The 23,226-nt window shown below is 39.4% G+C and overlaps 1 protein-coding gene across 3 annotated transcripts in view; it reads right to left on the bottom strand.

Moving 5' to 3' along the window:
- Window positions 1-23,226, bottom strand: part of ATRN (attractin) — a 109,492-nt gene that overhangs the window by 44,431 nt on the left and 41,835 nt on the right. For 2 of the 3 annotated variants that reach the window (XM_087818846.1, XM_016212080.2), the window contains exons 10-19: window positions 22,941-23,095; window positions 19,921-20,005; window positions 16,798-17,018; window positions 14,713-14,834; window positions 13,717-13,855; window positions 11,573-11,763; window positions 8,844-9,063; window positions 7,505-7,690; window positions 6,498-6,731; window positions 1,056-1,193 (exon numbers count right to left, since the gene is read on the bottom strand). In XM_087818846.1, coding sequence (XP_087674972.1) covers window positions 1,056-1,193; window positions 6,498-6,731; window positions 7,505-7,690; window positions 8,844-9,063; window positions 11,573-11,763; window positions 13,717-13,855; window positions 14,713-14,834; window positions 16,798-17,018; window positions 19,921-20,005; window positions 22,941-23,095 — 1,691 coding nt within the window. The remainder of the gene's footprint in view (window positions 1-1,055; window positions 1,194-6,497; window positions 6,732-7,504; window positions 7,691-8,843; window positions 9,064-11,572; window positions 11,764-13,716; window positions 13,856-14,712; window positions 14,835-16,797; window positions 17,019-19,920; window positions 20,006-22,940; window positions 23,096-23,226) is intronic. The other variant, XM_087818845.1, reaches the window with a different exon arrangement.

Genomic DNA, 23,226 nt, shown 5'->3' with positions numbered 1-23,226 from the left:
ATATAGAAACCCACACCTGAAACCTATGTTTATATTAACCACTGTAACCCCAATAAATTTAATTTTTTAAAAATTATATACATAAAAAACCCTTAAGGGTCCTTCCCATTGGAAACTAGAACAAACCAAAGATAAAGATCGGTTCATTGATATCACTGGTCATTTATAAAACACAATTTACGTTCTAACAATAAAATATCCTATTGCTTACAGGAATCTATTTGACATGTATAGAAAACATGGGACTATTTAAATATTTAAAATATGCTAGAAGTACTGAGGAGTCCGGTTTCTGGTTATAAACCTACATGTGATTTTGTTCCAACCACAGCTTTCCCTGTAGGCCTTACAGGGAAAGCTGCCCTCCCCACGCCAGCCTGGGAGGAAGTCTCAGAGAAGTTGCAGCCAAGGTGTCAGAAACCCCTCCGTTAGCCACCTCTTTCACATATTTGCATTCCAACTTCATATGCCTTCATTCCTAGGTCTCTTTATCTGAGTGAGGCCTTGGCCAGAAGTTATCTTCAGGCCTCTGCTGAGCTTCCTTTTAGGGGAAGAGGGGAAAACCTTGAAGACACTTTCCCCACTCTCAGCCCCCAGTGCTTTCCCATGCCCAGTCCTTCCCCTTCACCCTCCCTCCCACTCCAGGGTCCATAAGAAGCTTTTGCTGAGCCTTTTATCTGGGCTCCCTCAACAGTGAGAAGACCCCCACCTCTGTGCTTATCCACGTGATGCTCAACCAGTGTGCCATTCCAGGAGGGCACATGGAACAAGGGGAATCAGTGCTTTCTCCACTTTAAGCCTTTTTCTTATACCATCGCAGCAAGTGATTAAAAGTTTAATTCTTTCATTTTTGGTTTGTTGCTTTAACTGGCTACTCTGACACTTGGCAGCTCAACTCACTTTCTCCCAGACTTAGCTGAGCTGTTGACAAGTTTGACTTAAGAAATGCAATATTCAAAACCAAGTGGCTTCTATCCTTAGATATTCAAGTCAAAAAGAAGCACTGTGTTACACCTGGGTTGCAGTCAGTAACCCTGATGGAGGATTTGACTTACACTGACATTTCCCCCCATTGGTGGGATCACCATAGAAGCCAGATATGCAGGTGTCACAATGTTTGCCCGTGGTCAGGTTCTCACACTTCTCACAGATACTCTGATTAATGCATTTGCTGTGGCCATTGCACTGGCATGCTGAAAGAAAAGAAAAAAAATCTTTTTATCCCATTGTACAACTGGGTGGAGTAAGTTCCAGAAGATTTATTTGCAACTATCAAGGTTCCTTACTGCCACTAAATCATCAAAATTGGCCCACTGAAAACTAGTTTGGAAAAATTAAAATATCAAAAAAGAGCTAGTGCATGAAAATCAGAAATATAACACCACAAGAAAGTCCACAGCCATTAAAACAGCAATTTTTGTTGCTATTCATTGTAAAAATAATGTATGCTTATGGTAGTTAAATTTGAAAAATATAAGGAAGGCAGGAAAATCATATATAATTTCACCAGAATTTTTAAAATACAGTTTTACACAGTTCTGTCCATTGTAATATTCACTTTTGATTTTAAAACTTATATTATAATTATTTTACATTATTTCATCTATCATAGACAAAACTTTAAATGGCATAATGATTTCTATGAAGCATAACAGTTATTTAACCATTCCCTTACACTCTGATATTTAGTTTGCTTTCAATTTTTCATTTTCAGAAAAGTAATCATCTTTATATATAAACATTTCCATAAGTGGAACTAGTAAGATCCTTGATGCATACAAGACTTTACAACTAGGAAGTCTGGACCTCTCAGGACTGCTCAGTACAGCTGTGCAGCTGTGCCCTGCAGACTTCGAGGGGGCATCCCATAGCACACAGCCTGCCCCACAGTAAACAGTTTTATTGAGATATAAGTGACATATAACACTGTGTAAGCCTAAGGTGTACCGTATGCTGATTTGATACACTTATATATTACCAAATGATTACCACCATAGCATTAGCTATAACCTGGATCACATCGCATAATTACCATTTTTTTTGTGTGTATGAGAATATTTAAGATTTATTCTTTTAGCAACTTTTGCAGACCTTTCTCGCTTGATCAGCATGATACAGTTTTTACTCCCTCAGGAACTTTCCACAGCCTTGTACCTGTCTGCTTACCACCTGTTCCCTGCCTGCCCATAGGTATTTGTTGTTCTACACAGACTGCAGCTGAAGAACTGAAAAATGACCACATCCGTTAGGACTGCACCAAAATTACTTTAGATGTGTGCAATATACATGTTGTTCCTGTGAAGATAAGTAACCATATCTCTAGTCCTCCTTTAATATCCACTGATGCTCAAATCCCATCATCAGCCTTCCATTATCAAAACTGACTTGAGCAGAAACAGAAAATCTGAATAGACCTATTATTAATGACGAGATTAAATTAATAATCAAAGATCTTCCCACAAAGAAAAGTCCACTGATGAATTCTATCAACACTTAAAGAATTTATGCCTATCCTTTGCAAACTCTCATTAAATAGAAAAGGAGGGAATACCTCCCAACCCACTCTATGAAGCTAATACTAGCCTGATACCAAAGCCAGTCATCACAAGAAAGAAAACTATAGAACAGAACTATATCCCTCATGAATAGACACAAGTTCCCAACTAGCAAACTGAACCCAGCAACCATTATACAACATGAGCAAATGGCTTTATTCCAAAAATGCAAGGCTGGTTTAATATCCTTAACTGAATTAACATAATAGGTAGTATTAACACATGAAAGAACAAAACCCACATCATCATCGCAATAGATACAAAAAAGACATTTGATAAAATCTAGCACCCATTCATGACAAAAACCCTCAAGAAGCTAGAAATAGAAGAAAAATCTCTCCACCTGATAAAGGGCATGTACAAAAAATTTTAAGTCAACATCAAACTTAATGGAGAAAGACTGAATTCTTTCCCACTAAGATTAGGAACAAGACAATGATGTCCACCCCCACCACTTTTATTCAACATTGTATTAGAGTTTCTAGTCATGCTAGTAAGCCCCCAAAAATAAATTTAAAAAAGGGTATCCAGATTGGAAAAGTAAACTGTCTCTCTTAGCAGACAACATGACCCTGTACGTAGAAAACCCTAAGAAATACACTAGCCCGGCCGGCCGTGGCTCAGTGGTTGAGCGTCGACCTGGGATTCAGGCAATCAAGGTTCGATTCCCGGTCAGGGCACATGCCCGGTTGTGGGCTTGATCGATGACTCTCTCATCATTGATGTTTCTGTCTCTCTCCCTCTCCTTTCCTCTCTCTGATATATTAAAAAAATATAAAGATATATTAAAAAAAAAAAAGGAATAAATACACTAAAAAACTAACAGAAAAGGGCATCTGTAATACTTTCAACAGCAAAGATAAATTAAAAATAATAAAAATTAATAAATTTTACAAAAACTAACAGAAATAATAATTTCAGCAAGGTTGCGTGACACAAGATCAACATACAAAAATTACTTAGCCCGGCTGGGCTTGGCTCAGCGGTTGAGCGTCGACCTAGGATCCAGGCGATCAGGGTTCGATTCCCGGTCAGGGCACATGCCCAGGTTGCGGGCTCAATCAATGACTCTCTCATCATTGATGTTTCTATCTCTCTCTCTCCCTCTCCTTTCCTCTCTCTGAGATCAATAAAGATATATTTAAAAAAAAAAAAAAACCTGCCAAAAATTAGTTATATTCCTACATATTAGCAACGAGCAATCAGAAAATGAAATTAAGATGATAATTCCATTTTAAGAAAAATAAAATACTCTGTATAGTAAATATAACAAAATAAGTACAAGGTGTGTACACTGCAAACTATAAAACATTGCTAAAAGAAAGTAAAGAACTAAAAAATTAGAAAAACATTCCGGGTTCATAAATCCTTACATGGCAATACATCCCAAATTGGGCTATAGCTTCAATGCAATCTTTTTTTATTGATGTTGCCAAAATTGACAAGCTAATCCTAAAATTCATATGGAAATGCCAGAAACCCAGAATAGTCATAATAACCTAGAAAATAAGAACAAAGTTGGAGGACAGACTTCCCCATTTCAAAACTTACTACAAAGCTACAGTAATCAAACAGTGATACGGACGTAAGGACAGTCAGAGTAAACCTTTGTGATCCCGGGTTAGTTAAGGTACTGATTTCTTAGATACAACACCGTAAGCATGACATAAAACACACTGAATTTACAAAATTTTAAACTTTTATATTTCAAAAGATACTATCAAGAAAGAAAAAAGAATGGAAGAAAATATTGCAAATTATATATTCAATTAGGGACTTCTATCTAGGATTCATAAAGAACTCTTATAGGTCAATAATAAAAAGACAATGCAATTTAAAACTGGGCAAAAACTCTGAATAAACATTATTCTAAAGATGATATACAAATGGCCAATAAGATGCTCAACTTCATTAGTTATTAGGGAAATTTCTGATAAACCAGAACAGCGATAATAAAAAAGATAAACACAGTATTGGTGAGGATGAAGAAATCTGAGCCTTTTTACATTGTTAGTGAGAATGCAAAATGGTGCAGCTACTTCTATGCATCTTTTGCCCACTTCTTCTGTTGGGTTGATATTTAGCTTTTTTTCCTGGAGGGAGGAGGTTTGCATACTCTGGAATCGTTGGATATATCACTGCAGATATTTTTTCTCCAGTCTGTCTTGCCTGTTATTGTTTACACTGGTCTTTCAATTACAGAACTCAGAGCCCTCTCGTCAGTGGCACTGTCTGAGAAGCTCTTGGAGTCCTCCTCACCCACTGATCTCCTGGGGGTTCTCTGTACCTGCCTAGCCTCTGCCAACTGTTCTGGAGGCCTATCAGCACATTCTTGAGTATTTACTGAAAGTCTGAATCAAAGGCCAATTTCTCAGGGTTAGTGTCTTAGGGCAGCCTCCCCAGTAGGTCTACTAGGCTCAGGCTTTTAGGCCAGCTCATGGTATATTCCTTCTTGCACCAACCACTGGAAGGGATAGAGGGGAGGGAAGGAGGGGGAGAAGGAAAGAAAGGGAAGGATGGAAAGGGAAAAGAGGGAAGAAGGGGAGGAAGAAGGAGAGGGAGGGAGGGAGGGAGGGGGGGGAGGGGGAAAAGGAGGGAGGGAAGCCCGATTTTTCCTCTGGCCAAAAGGGAAAGAGACCTTTTCCCCTTCTCCCTTTTCTTACAGCATTTCATTAAGAAAACCTGTATTTATAAATCCTTCCTCTGTTCCTTTGATATGCCTATAAATATTTTTTAAACCTAAATAAGCCTCTTGTCAGCACTACAATCCAAGAATGTTTTTCTTAAGGGCCTGGGAGCCATCTCTTTAGAATGAAAACATCAAGGAAGATAGCACCCCATCTCCCAGTCATTTCGGGTACTTAGCCTAGGTGCACTGTGCCAAGCTGCAACCACCTGCTTGCCATTAAGTTACAAGATGGTTTCTTTTTTTCTTGGATAAAGGCAATTACCTAACACAGGCAGCCACCTCAATTACCAGGTAAATTCAAGATGAACTATGATAAAATGTACAGCAAACCATGTCATCAAGTCCTCTCTCATGAAGACCAATTATCATTTACCTTGTGAACATGTATATAATGAATTGTATCTGCTTGGCTATTTATTTAAAAGGGTGAGACTTCGTTTTGTCTTTGCAATCTCATTAGTTGGTTGCCTGGGATGTACATCACAGTCTGCTTAAAGTTTATCAATAATAAACCTTTTCTTTCATTTCTAAATTTGTGGAGAGAAATTTCTAGGTTGGCTGGAGACCTTATTTTTTATTTTTCTCCTAACAACTGCCAAGATGTATTTTTAAGTAAAAAGCAAACTGTAGAACTATATCATATGCATAGTATTTTTTAGGTGTTTTTTTTAATCCTTACCTGAGAACATTTTTTTCTACTGATTTTTAGAGCAAGTAGAAGGAAGGAGGGAGGGAGGAAGAGAGAGAGAGAAACACGGATGTGAGAGACACATCCAATTGGTTGCCTCCTGTATGCACGTGTCGACCAGGATCTAACCTGCAACCCAGGTACTAGCCTTGACCTGGAATAGAACCCTGGACCCTTAGGTGCGCAGGCCGACGCTCTAATCACTGAGCCACACTGGCCAGGGCATACTTTTTAGTTTTAAAAATGTACGTTGGTATGTCTAGAGATATCTATATCAAACTGTTAAAAGTTTTTACCTCTCTGACAAATGAGAAGAGGAATTCCAGTTTTTATTTTATCTTATTTCATTACTTTTGTAATGAATGTTAGCAAAACAACTCACTTGTAATTCTTATTATTTTCATTAATTGATAATAAAAATATTTTTCATGTAAAACTATTTCTCCAAAAATGATGTTATATTTTTTTCTTAAAGAAAATTCATATAAGGAATGTAGCTTTCAAGGTTTTATTCTTTGCAAATAGGTAGTGGAACACTTGATTTTGGATATACAAGACATCTTACCTGGACAATGAATGAAAGACCAGTTGTATCTGCTGTCCTCCAAACACATGCTGGAATTGAGAAGAGGCTGTGGGTAGAAATTTCCTATAGGGGCCTGAGAAGGCATCTTCACTGGTCCTTTATAGGAGCCCTCTATGCATTTCCCTTTGCCAGTATTGCTGGGATCAGTACACCAGCCGCAGCCTGGTTGCTCCAAGCAATGACTACAGGTACAGTAGCCTGAACAATTTTCAGCTGTTAAAAAAACATAAGTTGCAATTCACCAACTCCTATAGATCTGAATTCACTGTATTTAAATTACCTTTTTCTTTAACAGACTTTTCAACTTCTGTTGAGTCAAAATTCCTATTCTAGCCCAGCCGGTGTGGCTCAGTGGTTGAGCGTCGACCTATGATCCAGAAGATCGAAGTTTGATTCCCAGTCAGGGCACATGCCAGGGTTGTGGGCTCGATTCCCGGCAGGGGGTGTGCAGGAGGCAGCCAATAAATGACTCTCGCATCATTGATGTTTCTCTCTCTCTCTCCCTCTCTCTTCCTCTTATAAATCAATAAAAAAAATATTTTTAAAAAATTCCTATTCTATTGTGGCTGTTTAAATAGCATAACAATTTGAAGAACCCATCTTGCTCTACCTGTAACAGGGACTCCTCTACTCTCTCAATCCCAGGATGTTGTACACAGAAGGGACCTTAGAGGTCACCTACTAGAAAGCACTTACTTTATGAGTTAAGAGTATGTGGAGACCATACAGGATGAAGCAATATAATACTGAATGAAGTTGAGCAGTCATTTCTCTACTCTGTGATCTATCTGACATTTATTTACTTGTGTCATTGTGCTTCATTCTATATGAACGTTCTCATCAGACAGTCTATTACAGACCCGAGCTGAAGGTCAAGTCCAGTCTTGTCCCTAAAAGGTTCAGAGGTTGACAGCACTGCCTCACAGCAGGAGTTGTCACCCATACACAGGGCAGTTATTAGTGCCCAGAGCTCACTTTTCACTTACGGGGACAGCTGCTCATGGTATACCACTCCATACACTGTCCATAAGGGAAGGAGGCCACGTAGGCATTGGAGTCCACACACTGCTTCATGTTGCTGCACCACATGCACTCGGAGCTGCCACTGGTGCACTCTCCACACGCTGTCCTCAAGGCACAAGGCATCCGGCATTGCTTGCTGCTGTGGTTTGCTGGGAAGTAAACCCAAGAGAGACACTTAGAGCTCCCACCAGGTCAGCTAAGGTCAAAGGCTTTTCAGTGTGGGTTCTGACCCACTAGTCTGTCATGAAATCAATTCAGTGGACTGTACTAAATGAAGGCGAAAACAGAAAACGTTAGAGTCACCATGTACTGTTTAGTCAAGTATATTTATACACTTGGGGGAAAAAGGTGTTTTTCTTTACCAAAAAGCATTAAGGACAGACATGTGGGAACAAGCTAATCTTTCTATTCAAGTAGGGGTTTCAAGATGAACTTCAGGGTTTTTACAACCCACCTAAATATGAAAAATTGTAGGACCACAGAATTCATTAAATACCCTAAAGCACGCAGGATCCAAAATGGCTACAAAGCTCCCCCACAGGAAGCTGAGAAATCATACTTTAAGGTGACTTCTAGTGTTATAAATTCTCTTCTACACCTCTGTGTAAATTACGGTACCTTCCTAAAATGAGACATGATTTCGATGGAGTCCAGTCTCCCAAAAGTGCCCAGAAAATTCTACCTATTACTTGTGAGTCCCTCTGCAGGAGGAGGGCGCTTGTCTTGGGCTTGTCTGTATGCTGCAGGTGCTGCCCCTGTGCCTGCCTTTAAGAAGCCTAAATTTAGCCCAAAGGAGATTCAAACCCATGAAGCTACTCGAAGTGTTTGTTCCTTCAGCACTCAAGCATAGCTTTAGCACATCAGGTTTGTTTGTGTTTTCTGTCACAGAACTGCATTCATCATTTTTCTCACCACTGACACAATCTTTCTGTCCACTGTCCCTTGTGTCCCCCATTGTCAGTTCTGATCTTTCCTTTGCTTTTATTTGCATTTTTGGATCTTTCTTCCACAGCATTTCTCTGCTGACACCAAGGAATTTACCTTTTAGAACAAGTCTCAATACTTTTTGTGATCAACAAACCAATCAATCTCATTGTTAATTACAAGATTAGGTTCTTTGATTAGTGTTAGTTATTTTTGTTTAGGCTTATCGGTCATACTATTCAGAACCAGAGACTACTTCATTCTGCTTTTAAAATTGTGGGTTGTAGTCTACTTCATATGCTTGAAATCAATACTCTGTTTTTCATGAATATTTCACATATATCAATACTACGAATGCCTAATTCCCCATATACTTACCCTGCCTTTCACAGACACTACCATTGAGTGGGTTGATGCAGGTTGCAGCCTTCAGGCCCCGAGTACTGGGTTCTGACAGGATTCCACAGAATCCAGCATCACTGGGCTCAAACGGCATCCACTGTAGTGAACTATTTGTGAATGGGGACATATCTTCCCAGCACCAATAGGATACATTGATCTTCCGAAGACCAACCCATGGCGTCAAGGTCACCTTGGTCTACAGGCAAAAGAGACACAGCTATGAATATAATCTATGTCTTGACCAAAACAGGCTTCTAGATAAAAACCATGAGATGATAATTACCCCAAAGATACAGGAAAACCTCCCTATCCACTGACTCAGCCATTACAGATGAGGACAGACCATCATTTTTGTTACATATCATGCTTGGCACTTCAATATGGCCATTTTACAAAGGACAAACATATAGCTCAGCGAATACAATATATCAAAAACTTCAGAAAGATTAATGGCAAAACAATAACCAAGGTCCAAAATTTCCACATCCTATGACATGCTCTGAAGAGATGGCCACCCCCAAACTTGGTTTAAATGTCTATTCATACACAAAATCATCTTGCCAATGTTTCTGAAATATCAGTTATATGTCTATCCTCAGAATCACTAACTAAGCCTATTCTGGGGCAATGGTTAGTTCACATGATTGGAGATTCCCACCTTCAGCGGGGGGTATTGGCTGGCACTAAATTTTATAGGGAAGAATGGGACAGTAAACCCCTGGGAGAGTCTCTGCTGCTCTACTGACATTTCCTTCCCATTGCATTAAAAAATTCTTTAAAAGTAAAAGTACAAAGTTTAGCCCAGAAATGAAAGACAGTCCTAATTTTGGCAGTTATAAAACAAAATATATAATGTATTTCCATTTTTGAGAGGAAAAAACTATGCATGCCTATTAAAAGACCTAAAAGAAATAAACATACCCAAAAGCAGTTACTTTTAGTTGTAATGAGTCATATTTATTTTATTTTTAATGTTACTATTTTCTAAATTTCCTTTGAAATATGTATTACTTTTTTAAGGAAAGAGAGTTAATGCTTTTTAAAAGTCTTTCAATGACTTCCCTTTGCTTTCCTGATAAAACTCAAACCAATTAGCACTGTAAACAAGGCCTCTTAGGATTTGGTCTTGATTCCTCATAAGACCCAGCTACAGCAATTCCCTTTCACCCAGCCTGCAGCTCACCTCTGCATCTTGCATGTGTGGGTAGCAAAGCACAGAGAGCCCTTTCCTAGTTACCTTCCCAGTTTACACCTTCTCATCTTCAGGGGTTACCTCTTTCTGGCTATCTATCAGCCAGCCTCTGCCCTAAAGGCTAGGTTGGGTACTCTTACTTGATTTTCCATACAAGCCTGGGCTCTCAGTCTAGACTTAAGAGCTTAACACAGGACTGTGAATTCCTGTTGTATAAAGGTAGTCCCAGCTAACTGACTACCCCAAACCTCCTAGAGCTAGAAAACCTGAGGAAGAGAGAAGAAGGACCAGAAGATAGGATATCTGTGGCCAGCTGGGATAGAAGAACTCTTCTAACCAGCTATTCTTTGAGACATGTGGAATTGGGAGTCATTGGAAATGAGCAAAACTATAAGCCATCAATTTTCTGAGGAGTGACTATAAGTAAGATCAGCTGACAACTAAGGGCAGAACACTGCAGAGGCCCATATTTGGGGGTGAGGTGAAGAGAAACAAACAACATGAACAGTCTCTAATGGAGATTATGAATTTGAAAAAGCTTTTAAGACATAAAATGTCAAATGTGGCCACAGTGTTCCCCGAGGTAACCACATTTATGATTTATTACCAATGTTTGAGTATCCACACCACACCAAAGTTTCAATGGACAAAAAAAAACTAAATAGAGAAAAGTAAAATATAGGGTACCTCCCACCAGTTGTGGAAAGGCCCTCTAGGTGGTATCTAGGGGCCACATGTAGCCAGGACCCAGACCACATGCATGTTCTCACCTGAAGAAGGCTGCACCCAAGGAAGTACTGCCTACTGCTTCTCCCTGCTTGATGAGAAGAGCATTCCCCCAAACTGCTCTGTACCAAAGCCAACACTGTTAAGAGCCTTGCCTTGTGAGTATCTACTTAAGACAGAACCACAGTCTAAGACTTTGGACTCAAAAAGACTAAATGTGATTGTGGAATGTCAGCTACAAGCCACCTCAGAGCACTGAGAAGATGGGAAGAAAACTTGAGGCCTTTCTGTGCTTATAGAAACTCTTGACAAGAAGGTACCTTCTCCTTCTGGGCTGGCCAGGCCTAAGGAAGATGCAAACAAATGTACATTTCTTGGGTGATGAACATTAAATCATATTACACCCTGTAATAATACCTGAAATCTGAGACTCGGGTGGCTTAATTCAGCCTATTTAAGTAGTGGTGACATTCCCCTCCCCCCACAGCAGAACCTAGGGATCAAACAGATAAAAAATCACCTACTGCTGTCACAAGGATATATGCATATATACACACATTACTATTCAATACACATGTACTTATTCAAAGACAATTTAATAGATATGACTAATAAAGTGATAAAAATGTTAAGATAAGAGAGAAGTATTAAAGAAAGAAAATTTGACAGTGCAGTTCCAATGTGTTACACATCACTCCTTCTGCCAAGCATCTTGCAGGTAAGCTGTGTTCATGCCCTCAGCACACAGTGGATACTAGGAACTTAAGTTTTGAGGATTTTAACTCACCATGCTCTGTGATGACTGCATTATTCGCAGCTGCTTAAGGACAAAGTCTATCTTCTTCTGGGTTGTAAGAGAAGCCAAAAGGGCATTGTGGTTCCTACAGGACAATTTAGCATTGTCATAGGTCTCCCTGGCAGTAGTAATTTTCAAGCACATGTTTACGACCAAATGCCAGCCACTGCCACAGATATTTTCTTTTGTAAAGGAGGGGGAGAAAGAAAAGAAAAAAACACAGTTTTAGAAATCACACAAAATTACTTTATTACCAGTTCGAATTATCGAAAACCTAAGTGGTTTTTGTGATTTGAATTCCAGGTACTTCCTTAGGATGTAGTGAGAGTATCAGACACATTACTAAGGACCAAACACAGAATAAGGAATTTAAAAAATGCTTTTAAAAAATCGGTGGTATTTCCTGGATCTCAAAAAATAGAGGTCAACCCTCCTGTGTCTTAGAAGAAAACACTTGTTTAGTGCCAGTGTTGGATTTTATAAATCTCCTTTTGAAAAACAATTAAAAACAAGACTAAAATTTAAGTAAAGAGTGGAAAAATGAATATGGATATTGGAAGGATGGGGTTAAAAACTCCAAGAATGGAAATGAGCTGGTGACTGAACAGTCTACAGTCTTCAAAAGCTGCACTGTTTTCACATCAAGTGGAAGGTAAAATCAAGTGCACAAATTATTTCAAAAGTAAAGTAAAAAGATCCTTTTGGGGGGGACCCCAGAGTGATACAGCTGTAGCACACAAGGCAAGCCTGTAATCTGCTACTGTGATTGCCCTCAACCCACCCAAAGAACTGCTCAGAAGCTGTGAATACTTCCTGGAAAACAGTGAGCAAAGCAACTTCACTAGAACCAAAGTATCCTGGAGACACCATCAACAATGGTCATTAACAGCCAGTGAGATAAGTGAAAAGTACCTTGGGTCAGGGAATTTAAGAGCAGATAAAACACTTGTTCTCAAAGTGTGGCATCAGTGTCACCACTTATTCAAATGTAGATTCTGGGCCCCACCCCATATTTGTCCCAGAATCTGACTTATAGCAAGATCCGCAGGTATTTTGCTGTGCATTAAAGTTTGAGATGCAATGAGAAAAAGAACAAGCCCACTCATGCAAGCTGAATCAACTACTTCCAAAGGACATTCACAAGGGATCTGGTAGAGCCAACTGCCCTGTACATGCCTCAGATGTTGGGCAGAGCCACAGAAGTCCCCCTTCCTGAATATCTTGGTTGAGCAAATATATTATTCAGTTTTAGTCATGGCTGGCTGGCCTCATGCTCCCCCTGGCTCATCATCCCAAACCTCAGAAGTGTCATAAATTAAGGTATTTGGGGTTGGAGAGCACCCCAGGAGGTGCTGTGGACACAGGCATCTCTCCTCTCCTTGTCAGAAGGTGCTAACAATCTAATCCCTGTAGTCAATAAGAAGTACTCTTCATTAGGTGCCCAGCAGACTGACTGCTGAGACTGCTGCATTCTATTCCCAGAAGAGCAGGGTTAAAACAATGGAGTGGGCTCAATGATACAGAGCCAAGCTGTCATTTGATTATACAGAGCATCAGATGACGTTTCACTTAGTTTCAAAGAACAGTAGGAGCAAACTTAAAAACTGTATTTTTGTTTTAAAAAATAATAACCACCATGAAAATCCCAAGCCAACCAAAATACATTAAATACATACTTTTAACTTGGAAAAACAAATTTTTTTTTAAGTAAAAAAACAGCAACCACAATAGTGGTATGGGGGATAAATGGATGAACTGAGCTTGTCTCTATCCCCTGCTGGGTTTGATTAAGGCTGTACAGTATCACGCCTGACTGGGCGTGGCTCAGCAGTTGAGCATCGACCTAGGATCCAGGTGATAAGGGTTCGATGCCCGGTCAGGGCACATGCCCGGGTTGAGGGCACATGCCCGGGTTGAGGGCTCGATCCCCAGTCAGGGGTGTGCAGGAGGCAGCCGATCAATGACTCTCTCATCATTGATGTTTCTATCTTTCTCTCTCCGTCTCCTTTCCTCTCTCTGAAATCAATAAAGGTATATTAAAAAAAAAAAAAAAGACTGTACAGTACCAGAGGCATTTGTGTAGTCTTTGGACCCACCTACCCACACACACACGAAGATGCCCCTGTAAGGCCTACCAGGCAGGGCAATGCACTCCTGATTCCGAGGCTCCCACTGGCAGTTCTGGTCCAGGGCACAGCTCCTGCAGCTGGTCTTCTTGTTACAGTAGTACATGGGGTTATCCTTGGGGCAGTTCTCATACCTGGAAATGGAGATCTAGAACACAGTGGACAAAAACTTTCCTTTTATATCCATAGAGAGAACTCATGGTAAGGACAAACAGGATATTAAAAATTGAATTAAAGAGGCAAACTGCAAATGGATAAATAAGGTGCATATGAAGCTGTACTATAGTGAAAATACTTTAGTGAAAGGTTCTGCTCAAGGACATGCCTTTACCCAGCAAGGAAGCAGTGCAGTCTTAAATACCATGCTTCAACCTGCTCATCTGTAAAATGGGGACGTTAAACATAATTCTTTTCAAATGCCTCCCCAACAGGCTAAAAGTTTTATATTTTGTGAACGGCTTTATAGACTGACAAATAATGTCTTATAAACTGTCAAAGACTATAAAAGCTAAGTCGTCATCTTTGTTGCCTTATAACCTAAATAAAAAATTACAAATGGTAAGCATTAATTATGCTAAACCAAGATATAACATTAGACAAGAAGATTTTAGCCTATTATTTCCACAATTTAGTGTGGCTACTACACACCTGGCTCACTTTTAGTCTCAAGTCTTAACTTGCTTCCAAAACTTTGCACAGGTAGAGCTCACCAAGCCTCATACCAAGGCTCTAATACTTAGCCACAGCCATGCTAGGGAGTGGGGAGTACTCAAAACACTAGTCCTTCATTTTTCTAAAACACCACATGTGACAAGGACCTTTGGAATTAGAATGCAGAGAGCATCCCTTCCTAAAAGAAAACCCGAGCAATAATAAAATCCAAGTCTACACTCAGGTTTTAAAAAAAACTCTGGGCCAGTTTTTATACCATTCACACTATAATCCACACATAACCCCACTCCAAAATTTTCCATCCTCTGAAATCCTTGAGAAATGGCCCCTCACCTGGCCTTCCGTGCAGCTGTGGTTCCTAGGGACACAATAGTCATTGCACCAGTGGCAGTCATTGGTGTTGGCTGTGCAGCTGTAACAATCCGTGTGTTGGTCACATCTGTCATGGTCAAGAGCTATGAAGAGAAGAAAAACTCATCAACTGTGACAGCTTCTGCTCAGAAAAGTCACAGGCAATTACAGCTGCTATTCAGCGCAATCTGAGACTGAGATTTAAAAAAATGTAACAAGTGATGGGAAATAAAATGAGGGGTGTAACTGGCAGGAAAATATATCCGTGAGTTCAGAAAAAAGTAAACAATCTGAAAAAGCACAATTTTGTACCCACTCCCCCAACAAAAGTACACAGAAAGTGGGAAAAAAGAAGAGAGGCTAATTTAATTCAACAATAGCGAGATACAATGGAAGTAGCTGTGGTTCTTTTAATATTTTTCTCCCCAAGAAAAATATCAATTAGCAATAGAATGAACACCAAGAGCTTCCCTGGAGCCAAACTAAGAAAGGTAGGAAACCAAGCCATTCCTCCAGCTATAAACACAAGGCTATTCTGGGCACAGGAAGTAAGCAGCACCATAGAACCCCAAAGGAGGCACTAGGCTGAGCTGCACTTTGTACACATATGTAAATCCAAGAGTGTAATTCTGAGAATTTCTAGGCTACTACAGACCTGTTACATCTCCTATTGACCCTAGATAGGTCAAGGTCAGCAAAAAAGAGAAGCTGCATAATCATATTGCCTCATCTGTTCAATCACTCATGGAAATAGCATATGGTAGACTCCATGGATAAGAAAAGGGAGGGCCCACCCTCACAAAGACTCCAGCATCCTGCTCCTTAGGTTGTTCTTCTTGCTCTGGTCATCACCCCAAGGACTGAACCCAAACAGAAAGCAGAGTGAACCAGGGAGGTGACATTTGAGATGAGTTAACATAAGATGATGTCATACTGAACCACCTAAGGTAAGTGAATATTATTTCCTATAAATTTTCACCTTTATTTTGAACTTTTAAAATTTGGTTAAAAAATAACTATGTCACTGATTTTATCCCTTTTAGGAGACAGGGACTAACCCTACCAGGTTCTGGTCATCTCAGTTCTCCAGCACTCACCAGCACACAGTGAACCTGGAAGGTTCTTACTGCGGATTTATATTCAGCTTCAGAGTGAAAGATGACTCTACCTACCATAACGCTCACGGCAACTGCTATACCAACTCTAATGGTTAAGAAATTCAGTCAACATACTTTAAATTAATGGAAGTGAACAAATATTCTGCACACACATTTTTCTTACTCTTAATGGACTTTCTCACATATTACTTCGCATTGTGCTAAATGTCAAAGCAAAAGGGTAAGAAGCTAAGTTGGCAAGATGAAAAAAGCTTGAAAAGCATAAGAAGTAGTTCTAGAAGCAGGGATCACTACTTATCATCAAGCAAGTGTTTGTCTTGATATCACTGATGTGCCCAACTGAGAAGCTAGAAAAGAACAGGACTTTGCAAAGATAGCAACTTTGCCTATCCACGAGAACAATCACCCCAACATAGCTTTTCTGGGTTGGCCCACTTCGTCTCATCCTTAACATGAGAACTGCATAATGCAATATGATAGCCACTAGCCACATGTAGTTTTTAATTTAAGTTAGTTAAAATAAAAATCTCAGTTCTTCGGTCATACCAGTCTCATTTCAAAGTGCTCTATAGCCATATGTGACTAGTAGCTACCATATTGGGATGGTGCAGATACAGAACATTTCCATCAACACAAAAGAAATCACCAGACTGAATTTCTTCATACCAACTGCAGCCAGGTTCTGGAGTTGGTATACAAAGTCTACGAAATGCCGAAGAGGTTTTTGTCTCTATGACTCCAAATAGCTTGTAAGAGCCACATGGCATGTTCCCACCCACTGTAAAGATGTTTATAAACCAATTTTTCATAAAGCCTTTGCATAAGTTATTACTGAATATTTTTTGGCTAATAACACGAACCTAAAAAGTATACATATGCTAAGTGTCTTCATGATTAAGATAAAATGAGATCTCAAATTAATTAAATTTTAAAAAGAGAAAAAACATACTTCTTTTGGAAAAACATTCTGATTTTAACTTTTCTTCTTGTGCTTCTGTTGCCAACTCCCAGGAGATACACTGAGATGACGTGGTGTCCCACACACACTGGATGCCAGGTCCTGCTGCTAGACAAGCAGCTTCACTCCAGTGTGCTTCACACCGTTCCGAGGTAAATACCAGGATGTCACTGAGGAGGAGACTATTGAAGCCACCAAATATATACATGGTGCTAAAAGAAAAAACAAAAAAGGGAGAGTAGTTTACTGAAACCTTATGTAAACAAAGGCATGATATACTATTTACAATCTTCAGACAAATCTTATATATCGAAGGTCCTATAAGAAATTATTTTTCAAGATCTCAAAAAACATTCTTTACCTTTCCCTTCCAAATTCTAACCTTTCATCCCGGCTGTCCTAACCAGAATAATTCCAATAATCCACCTACTCTTTATAGAACTGTATTAAAAAGTTCTCATGATAACACGGTGACTTTAAGCATAATTCCCTTGAATATTTTAGTGTCAGGGTAAGTGAACATCTTTTAAAATTAAACACATAATTCTACATGCTCTTAAATATTAAAAATAAATGTGTATAATTTTAAAAGAATAAAGTCTCCTTAATTAAAACTGTGTAATGATTCATAAACCATCCTACCCATTTATACATTCTTTCAGAAATATCTGACATGTACTATGTACAAAATAAATCTCTGGTTTCTATCCCTTCAGCCTGGAAGAGTCAGTAGAAAGCTCAGCTGCACCTCTCAGCTGCATCAACTGGATGAGGAAACTCCCACAGGCTGAAGCAGCTCAGTTCATCTCTCTGAACTCTATTCATCTCTTATTTTCTGCTCAGTATTTCTTCATCATCTTGTTTGGTCCTTACTATATACTCTTTAGTTGTCTTTCAGTGGGAGACTTTATTGGCTGATGTCAGAAGTGAATATCCTCCTTGGGTCCAGTGTCAAGATTTTCAGTGTTTTAAGTCAAGCCCAATTCCCCTTCAGAGATATGCTGACGAAAGTGTGTACCTTAATAATTTCACATTATCTCTGGTGGTTTGGAATGCTGTGCTTGAACAAGGCTGCAAGCAGCTCAGAAGATAATGGAAAAGGCCCTACCGATCTATTTGTTCCTGGCTGAACATGAGGCCTTGAAAACATAGAAAATAAAAGCCAGAGCAGACTTGTAAACTTCCTGGGATTTGCATACATTCCCCAAATCACAAACAGATCTATCAGCAAAGAGTGGAATCCTTACTAGCTTAAATTGTTTAAGCAAAACCACTGACCAATCATTGGCTGATTACTAAGCAACACTGGCCTAGAGTCAATCCCTAGGAAGTCAGGCTGAAAAATAAAAACAAGAAAAAACAGCTAGACAAGAAAATGAGCAGTCAGACAGACACCACAGAATTAATCTAGGCAAGACACTAAACAAACAACAAAAACAACAGCTGGTAGTGATGGTATGGGAATCAGAATCCAGACCTGTTACAATATATTGCCTAAAATGTTTAGTTTTCAACAAAATATTACAAGCTATGCAAAGAAACAAAAAATGTGATCCATACAGTGGAAACAAAACAATCAATCAAAACTATCTCTGAGATTAACCAAAAAACGTATATGCATATATGCATAGCCCATGGACACAGACAATAATGTGGTGAAGGCCTAAGGTGGCGTGGGGGCTGGGTGGAGGGAGGAAAAGGGGTGGGGAATTGGGGGACATCTGTAATACTGTCAACAATAAAAAAATAAAAATAAAATAAAATATATATGGGTATAAAAAAACAAAAAAACTCTCTGAGGGGGCCCACATGTTGGATTCAGTAGTTATTATACTCAAAGTAGTTATTCACAGTAGTTATTATACTCAAAGAACTAAAAAACAAACAAACCTATATATAAAAAAAATTAAATGAAAATATGACATCAATGACTCAAGAGATAGAGAATATCAATAAGGAGATATAAATGATGAAGAATATCTAAATGGAAATTCTAGAGTTGAAAAATACAATAAATGAAATGAAAAACTCACTAGACTTGTGGGACATTCAACATACATATAATGGGAGTCCCAGAAGGAAAGTGAGAAATGGCAGAATACACATTTAAAGAAATAATGGCCGAAAACTTCACCAAATTTGAATAAAATGATTAATCTATATACCTATAAAGTTCAACAAACTCCAAGATGAACACAAAAAAGACCCACACTTAAGCACATTATAATCAAGCTGCTTTTTTTTTTTTTTTTTTTTTTAAAAGAGGGAGAGGGGGACAGAGGGAAAGAGAGAGAGAAAGAGAGAAACATCGACTAGGTGCCTTCTGCATGCTCCTGGGGATCAAACCCACAACCTAGGTATGTGTCCTGACTTGGAACTGAACCCATGACCTTTCAGTGTATGGGATGACACTCCAACCAATTGAGCATGGCCTAAAATTTTAAAAGGTGAAGCAGACAACAGTTATAACAGCAGAAACAAAATGAGAAAAATTAACATCATTAGGCTAACAAATGAAAAATCTTTAAAGCACACTGTAAGAAACAGTAGAAAGGCTACTCTGGATTGCCCTTATATGACAGAGCCTTCTCCAGGGCAGAATGATGAAGAGCTCTGTTAGTTTGGGCCAGGCATTTCGAGCAATGCAACGCAGACTTCAGATTATCAAAGACTATAAACTTGTTCTGTATGAAGCTTCACAATCTCCCCATCTCTGTTCCCCTACCTTATCCCCCATCTAATGTGCCCTCTCTCTCTTTTCAAATCTCCTTACCACTCAGACCTAAGTTCCACAAACAACAGCAAGTGATAGAGGGCATAAGACAGTAATTGAACATAACTTTTGTGGTCCCATGCATTCAGACAACATCAAACATAGAATATTCCTGTACGCTAACAAAAAACATATCAACAAACATGGCATAAAAAGTAATTCAAATGCACATCAAATATTTTAAATATAAGTCAGACATTCATACCTATATAATTCTATGAAAACTAATAGAATGAGAAAATCCTGAGAATATGTGTCTAATTCCATTTCTTCATATTTTTCTTCACTTTCATTTTAAACCCACCCAAGAGAAAAGAAGGAAGCACGTCTTTTCCAATTACCTGTTGTGTAAGACTGCTGAGTGGCCAAATCTGTTGACATCATGGTGCAGATCAGGTCTGGGAAGCACTGACCAGCGGTCACAAGCTAGGAGCAAGAAGAACACATTTCAGATGACACTGCCATTCATCATCAATAGGAACTGGCATTCTCTTTGGGAAGAAAACTGCAACAAACACAACCTCATAAAATGGGTCTTTTGCTTTTTGTTAGTCACATCTTCATTTCTGAGGTAAAATGCAACAGCAGCAGACCAAGAGGGCATTGAAGAAAGGCAGGACCATATGGCAATTCTAATTGGTGAATACATCCAACATGCATGACACTCACACCTATCCACCCAGCTAGGATGTTTTCTGAGTTAAGCAAATTTCACATTTTTTCAGAGCTTATGTAAGTAAAACATGAGTTCCATAATTATTTTCCACTCCATACTGACTTGCCCCAACGGTAGCTAAAATAGGAAAATAAGGTAGAAAATTAAAACTAAAAAAAAAATTTAAAAATCAAACTTTATTTTTTCAGTCCTTTCCTAGAGCCCTGACCAGTGTGGCTCAGTAGGGTGGCAGGTTTGATTCCTGGTTAGGGCACATACCTGGGTTGAGGGTTCAATGATGCCTGCCCCAGGCAGGTATGGGAGGTAACCAATCAATGTTTCTCTCTCATATCGATGTTTTTCTCTCTCTCTCGCTCCCTTCCTCTCTCGAAAATCAATAAAAAGCATATCTTCAGGTGAGGAAAATAAAATAAAAATAAATAAAATAAAATATAAAAAAATAAAATAGTAAAACAAAAGCCCTTTCCTAGATCCCTTACCTTAGATCTTCTCATTTTCCTTTGTTCTGATACATGCTATCAACTTCTCTTACTGGTAAACCACACCAAACTCACACTCACTGTCTCTGAGGTACTTAGGACATTCACACTCACTAAACAAAGGTTCTTCCACTCAATCCAGACCTTTATTCAACCTTGACAACAACAGATTTCATTTCCTCTTATCAGCCCACTGTGTGGTCTTCTTCACACAGAGAACAGAGCTGCCACCCACCTTGTTTCCTTCCCTAAAACCACAGTGTGGCAAAGACCCTTTCCTCTTAGTGCACCTGGCTTTCACAGCATTGAGCACAGCATTTAAGTATGCTCAAGCCCTGGCCAGTGTGGCTCAGTTTGTTGAGCAGCGTCCCATGTACCAAGAGGCCGATGGTTCAATTCCCAGTCAGGGTACATGCCCGGGTTGTGAGCTTGATAATCAGTAGGGGCATGCAGGAGGCAGCTGATAGATGTTACCCTCTCACATTGATGTTTCTCTCTCTCCCCCTCTCCCCTTCCTCTCTCTCTAAGATCAATAATAAAAAGATAAATATGCCCAAGAAGGTACACAACTCACCCCTTCTTCCCCTCACAGATAAATTTTTTTAATTAAAATAGTCAATATTCACTGTGCACATCTCACCTTACACTGTTTTTTGTTTCCTGCAATCTGGATTACTCCTCTATGTCTACCGGACAATAAATAACCTGTTGCTAAATCTGAAAAAACTCTCCAGGCCTTATTTTAATCCCTCTGCAGCCATTGTTAACAGCTCTCTCACAGGATGCCAATATTGCCTCACTTTCCTCCTACTCCCTCTGACATGCTTTCACAGTCTGCATTCTCTTTCTGAAGTCTTTATCTATCTATCTATCCTCTGGCTCTCTGCTCACCCCTGACAATACATGTTCCCTACAGAATTTCACTCCCTCCTGGAGCTCCCCACTGATCTCTGCATTGCTCCATCCTACAGTCATCTCCAGCTGAACAAGCTTCCAAACTCGCCTTACTTACCTTCTCCCAAACCCTGTCCCTGTACTTCTATTTCCAGCCTTGGTGAAAAGCACCACCTACCCTGGCTAACACTGGATACCAGCAAATCAATGCTTCCATCTCTCTCAAAATACACCCCAGATAATCCTCAAGTTCCCAGGAGTTCTCAAACCTGTCTCTTTATCCTCACTGCACCTTCCAGAGCCTTGGTTCAAACCCTGCTCAGAACTTCAGCAACAGCCTTTTAACTCCCATCTTGCCCCTTCCCAATTACTCATCACATGCCACAAAGAGATCTTCCTAAAACACAAATATGATTCTGTCACCTACTCTGTAAGATTCTTGACAAAGCCCAAACTCCTTAGCATGACATTATAGGTCTTTCAACATCTGACCAGTCTGATAGCTGCTTGGGTCCCTCGTTCCAGTTGAAGCTGTTCCTCCCCTATGTGCAGCTAACATACAGACAAAACTATTTACAGGCCCCAAGTATGTGACATGGTCTCTTTCTGCCTCCGCCTGAGAAGTCCGCCTAACTCTGCCTAGCTGCCTTTCCAGTGTTCCTCAGGACCCAGCCTAAAGAGCCCCTTCTCAAGAAGGCTTTCCCTAACCATAACCCTTACCCTCATTAGTTAAGGAATGTTCATAGGTGCTCTCATACATTCATCTTAGAGCAAGTAACACCCTGAATCGCAATTATATTGTATGCTCAGTTCTTTGCCTCCTCCATTACAAGGCCAAGGTCAATGTACAAGCTCAGTGGCTGGCACAAAAATGAACATCCAATGATGATATTTGTACAAGAGAACTGCTAGCATGAACAAATACTGCCCTCTTCTGGTCACAGTATTACCACTCTGAAATTTTTAAAAGAATGTGAAATCGGTATCCAAGGAACCAACTTAAAACAATGCTGGTTCAACAACTCCATGACACTGCTGTGTAAGACATTTGTAGCACAGGAGAGCCCAGTTATCCCAATCCATCCTCAAAAATTAACATTCAACTAATTAAAAGAGCAATTTCAAAAAGAAATTAATATAGAAGTAATGTTTCTTTAATGGCTATAACATTAGTCAAATTAACTAAAAATACTGTTCAGGCCTCTTTCAAATGGTCTGACCATTTTTTACTAGCAATATTTTCCGTTTCCTTTGAAACGTTACTTATAGACAAAAAAGAATCTTGAAGATAAAGTGGCTTTGGAAAACTTACCAATGTCATAAGCCATGAAATCTGAAGAAAAGCATTTGGCGCCATGGCTCATGGATGTGTCATTGTGTGTGTTTCCTCCAAACACCAGCATGGTTCCACTCACTATCACAGCTGTGTGCAAGTAACGGAAAAATCGGCTGTCCTTAAGAATGGTCCTTTTGAGATTTAAAAATAATAAACACAAGGTTAGTTTTTTACAATACTTATCACCTATTCACTAATGCAAACATAATCTTTTTGTGTGTGTATTAATCCTCACTAGAGGATATTTTTTCCATTGATTTTG

This window comes from Miniopterus natalensis, chromosome 7 (assembly GCF_054644295.1).
Source record: "Miniopterus natalensis isolate mMinNat1 chromosome 7, mMinNat1.hap1, whole genome shotgun sequence".
NCBI classification, from domain to species: domain Eukaryota; kingdom Metazoa; phylum Chordata; class Mammalia; order Chiroptera; family Miniopteridae; genus Miniopterus; species Miniopterus natalensis.
This window is presented reverse-complemented; position numbering and strand designations above follow the sequence as displayed.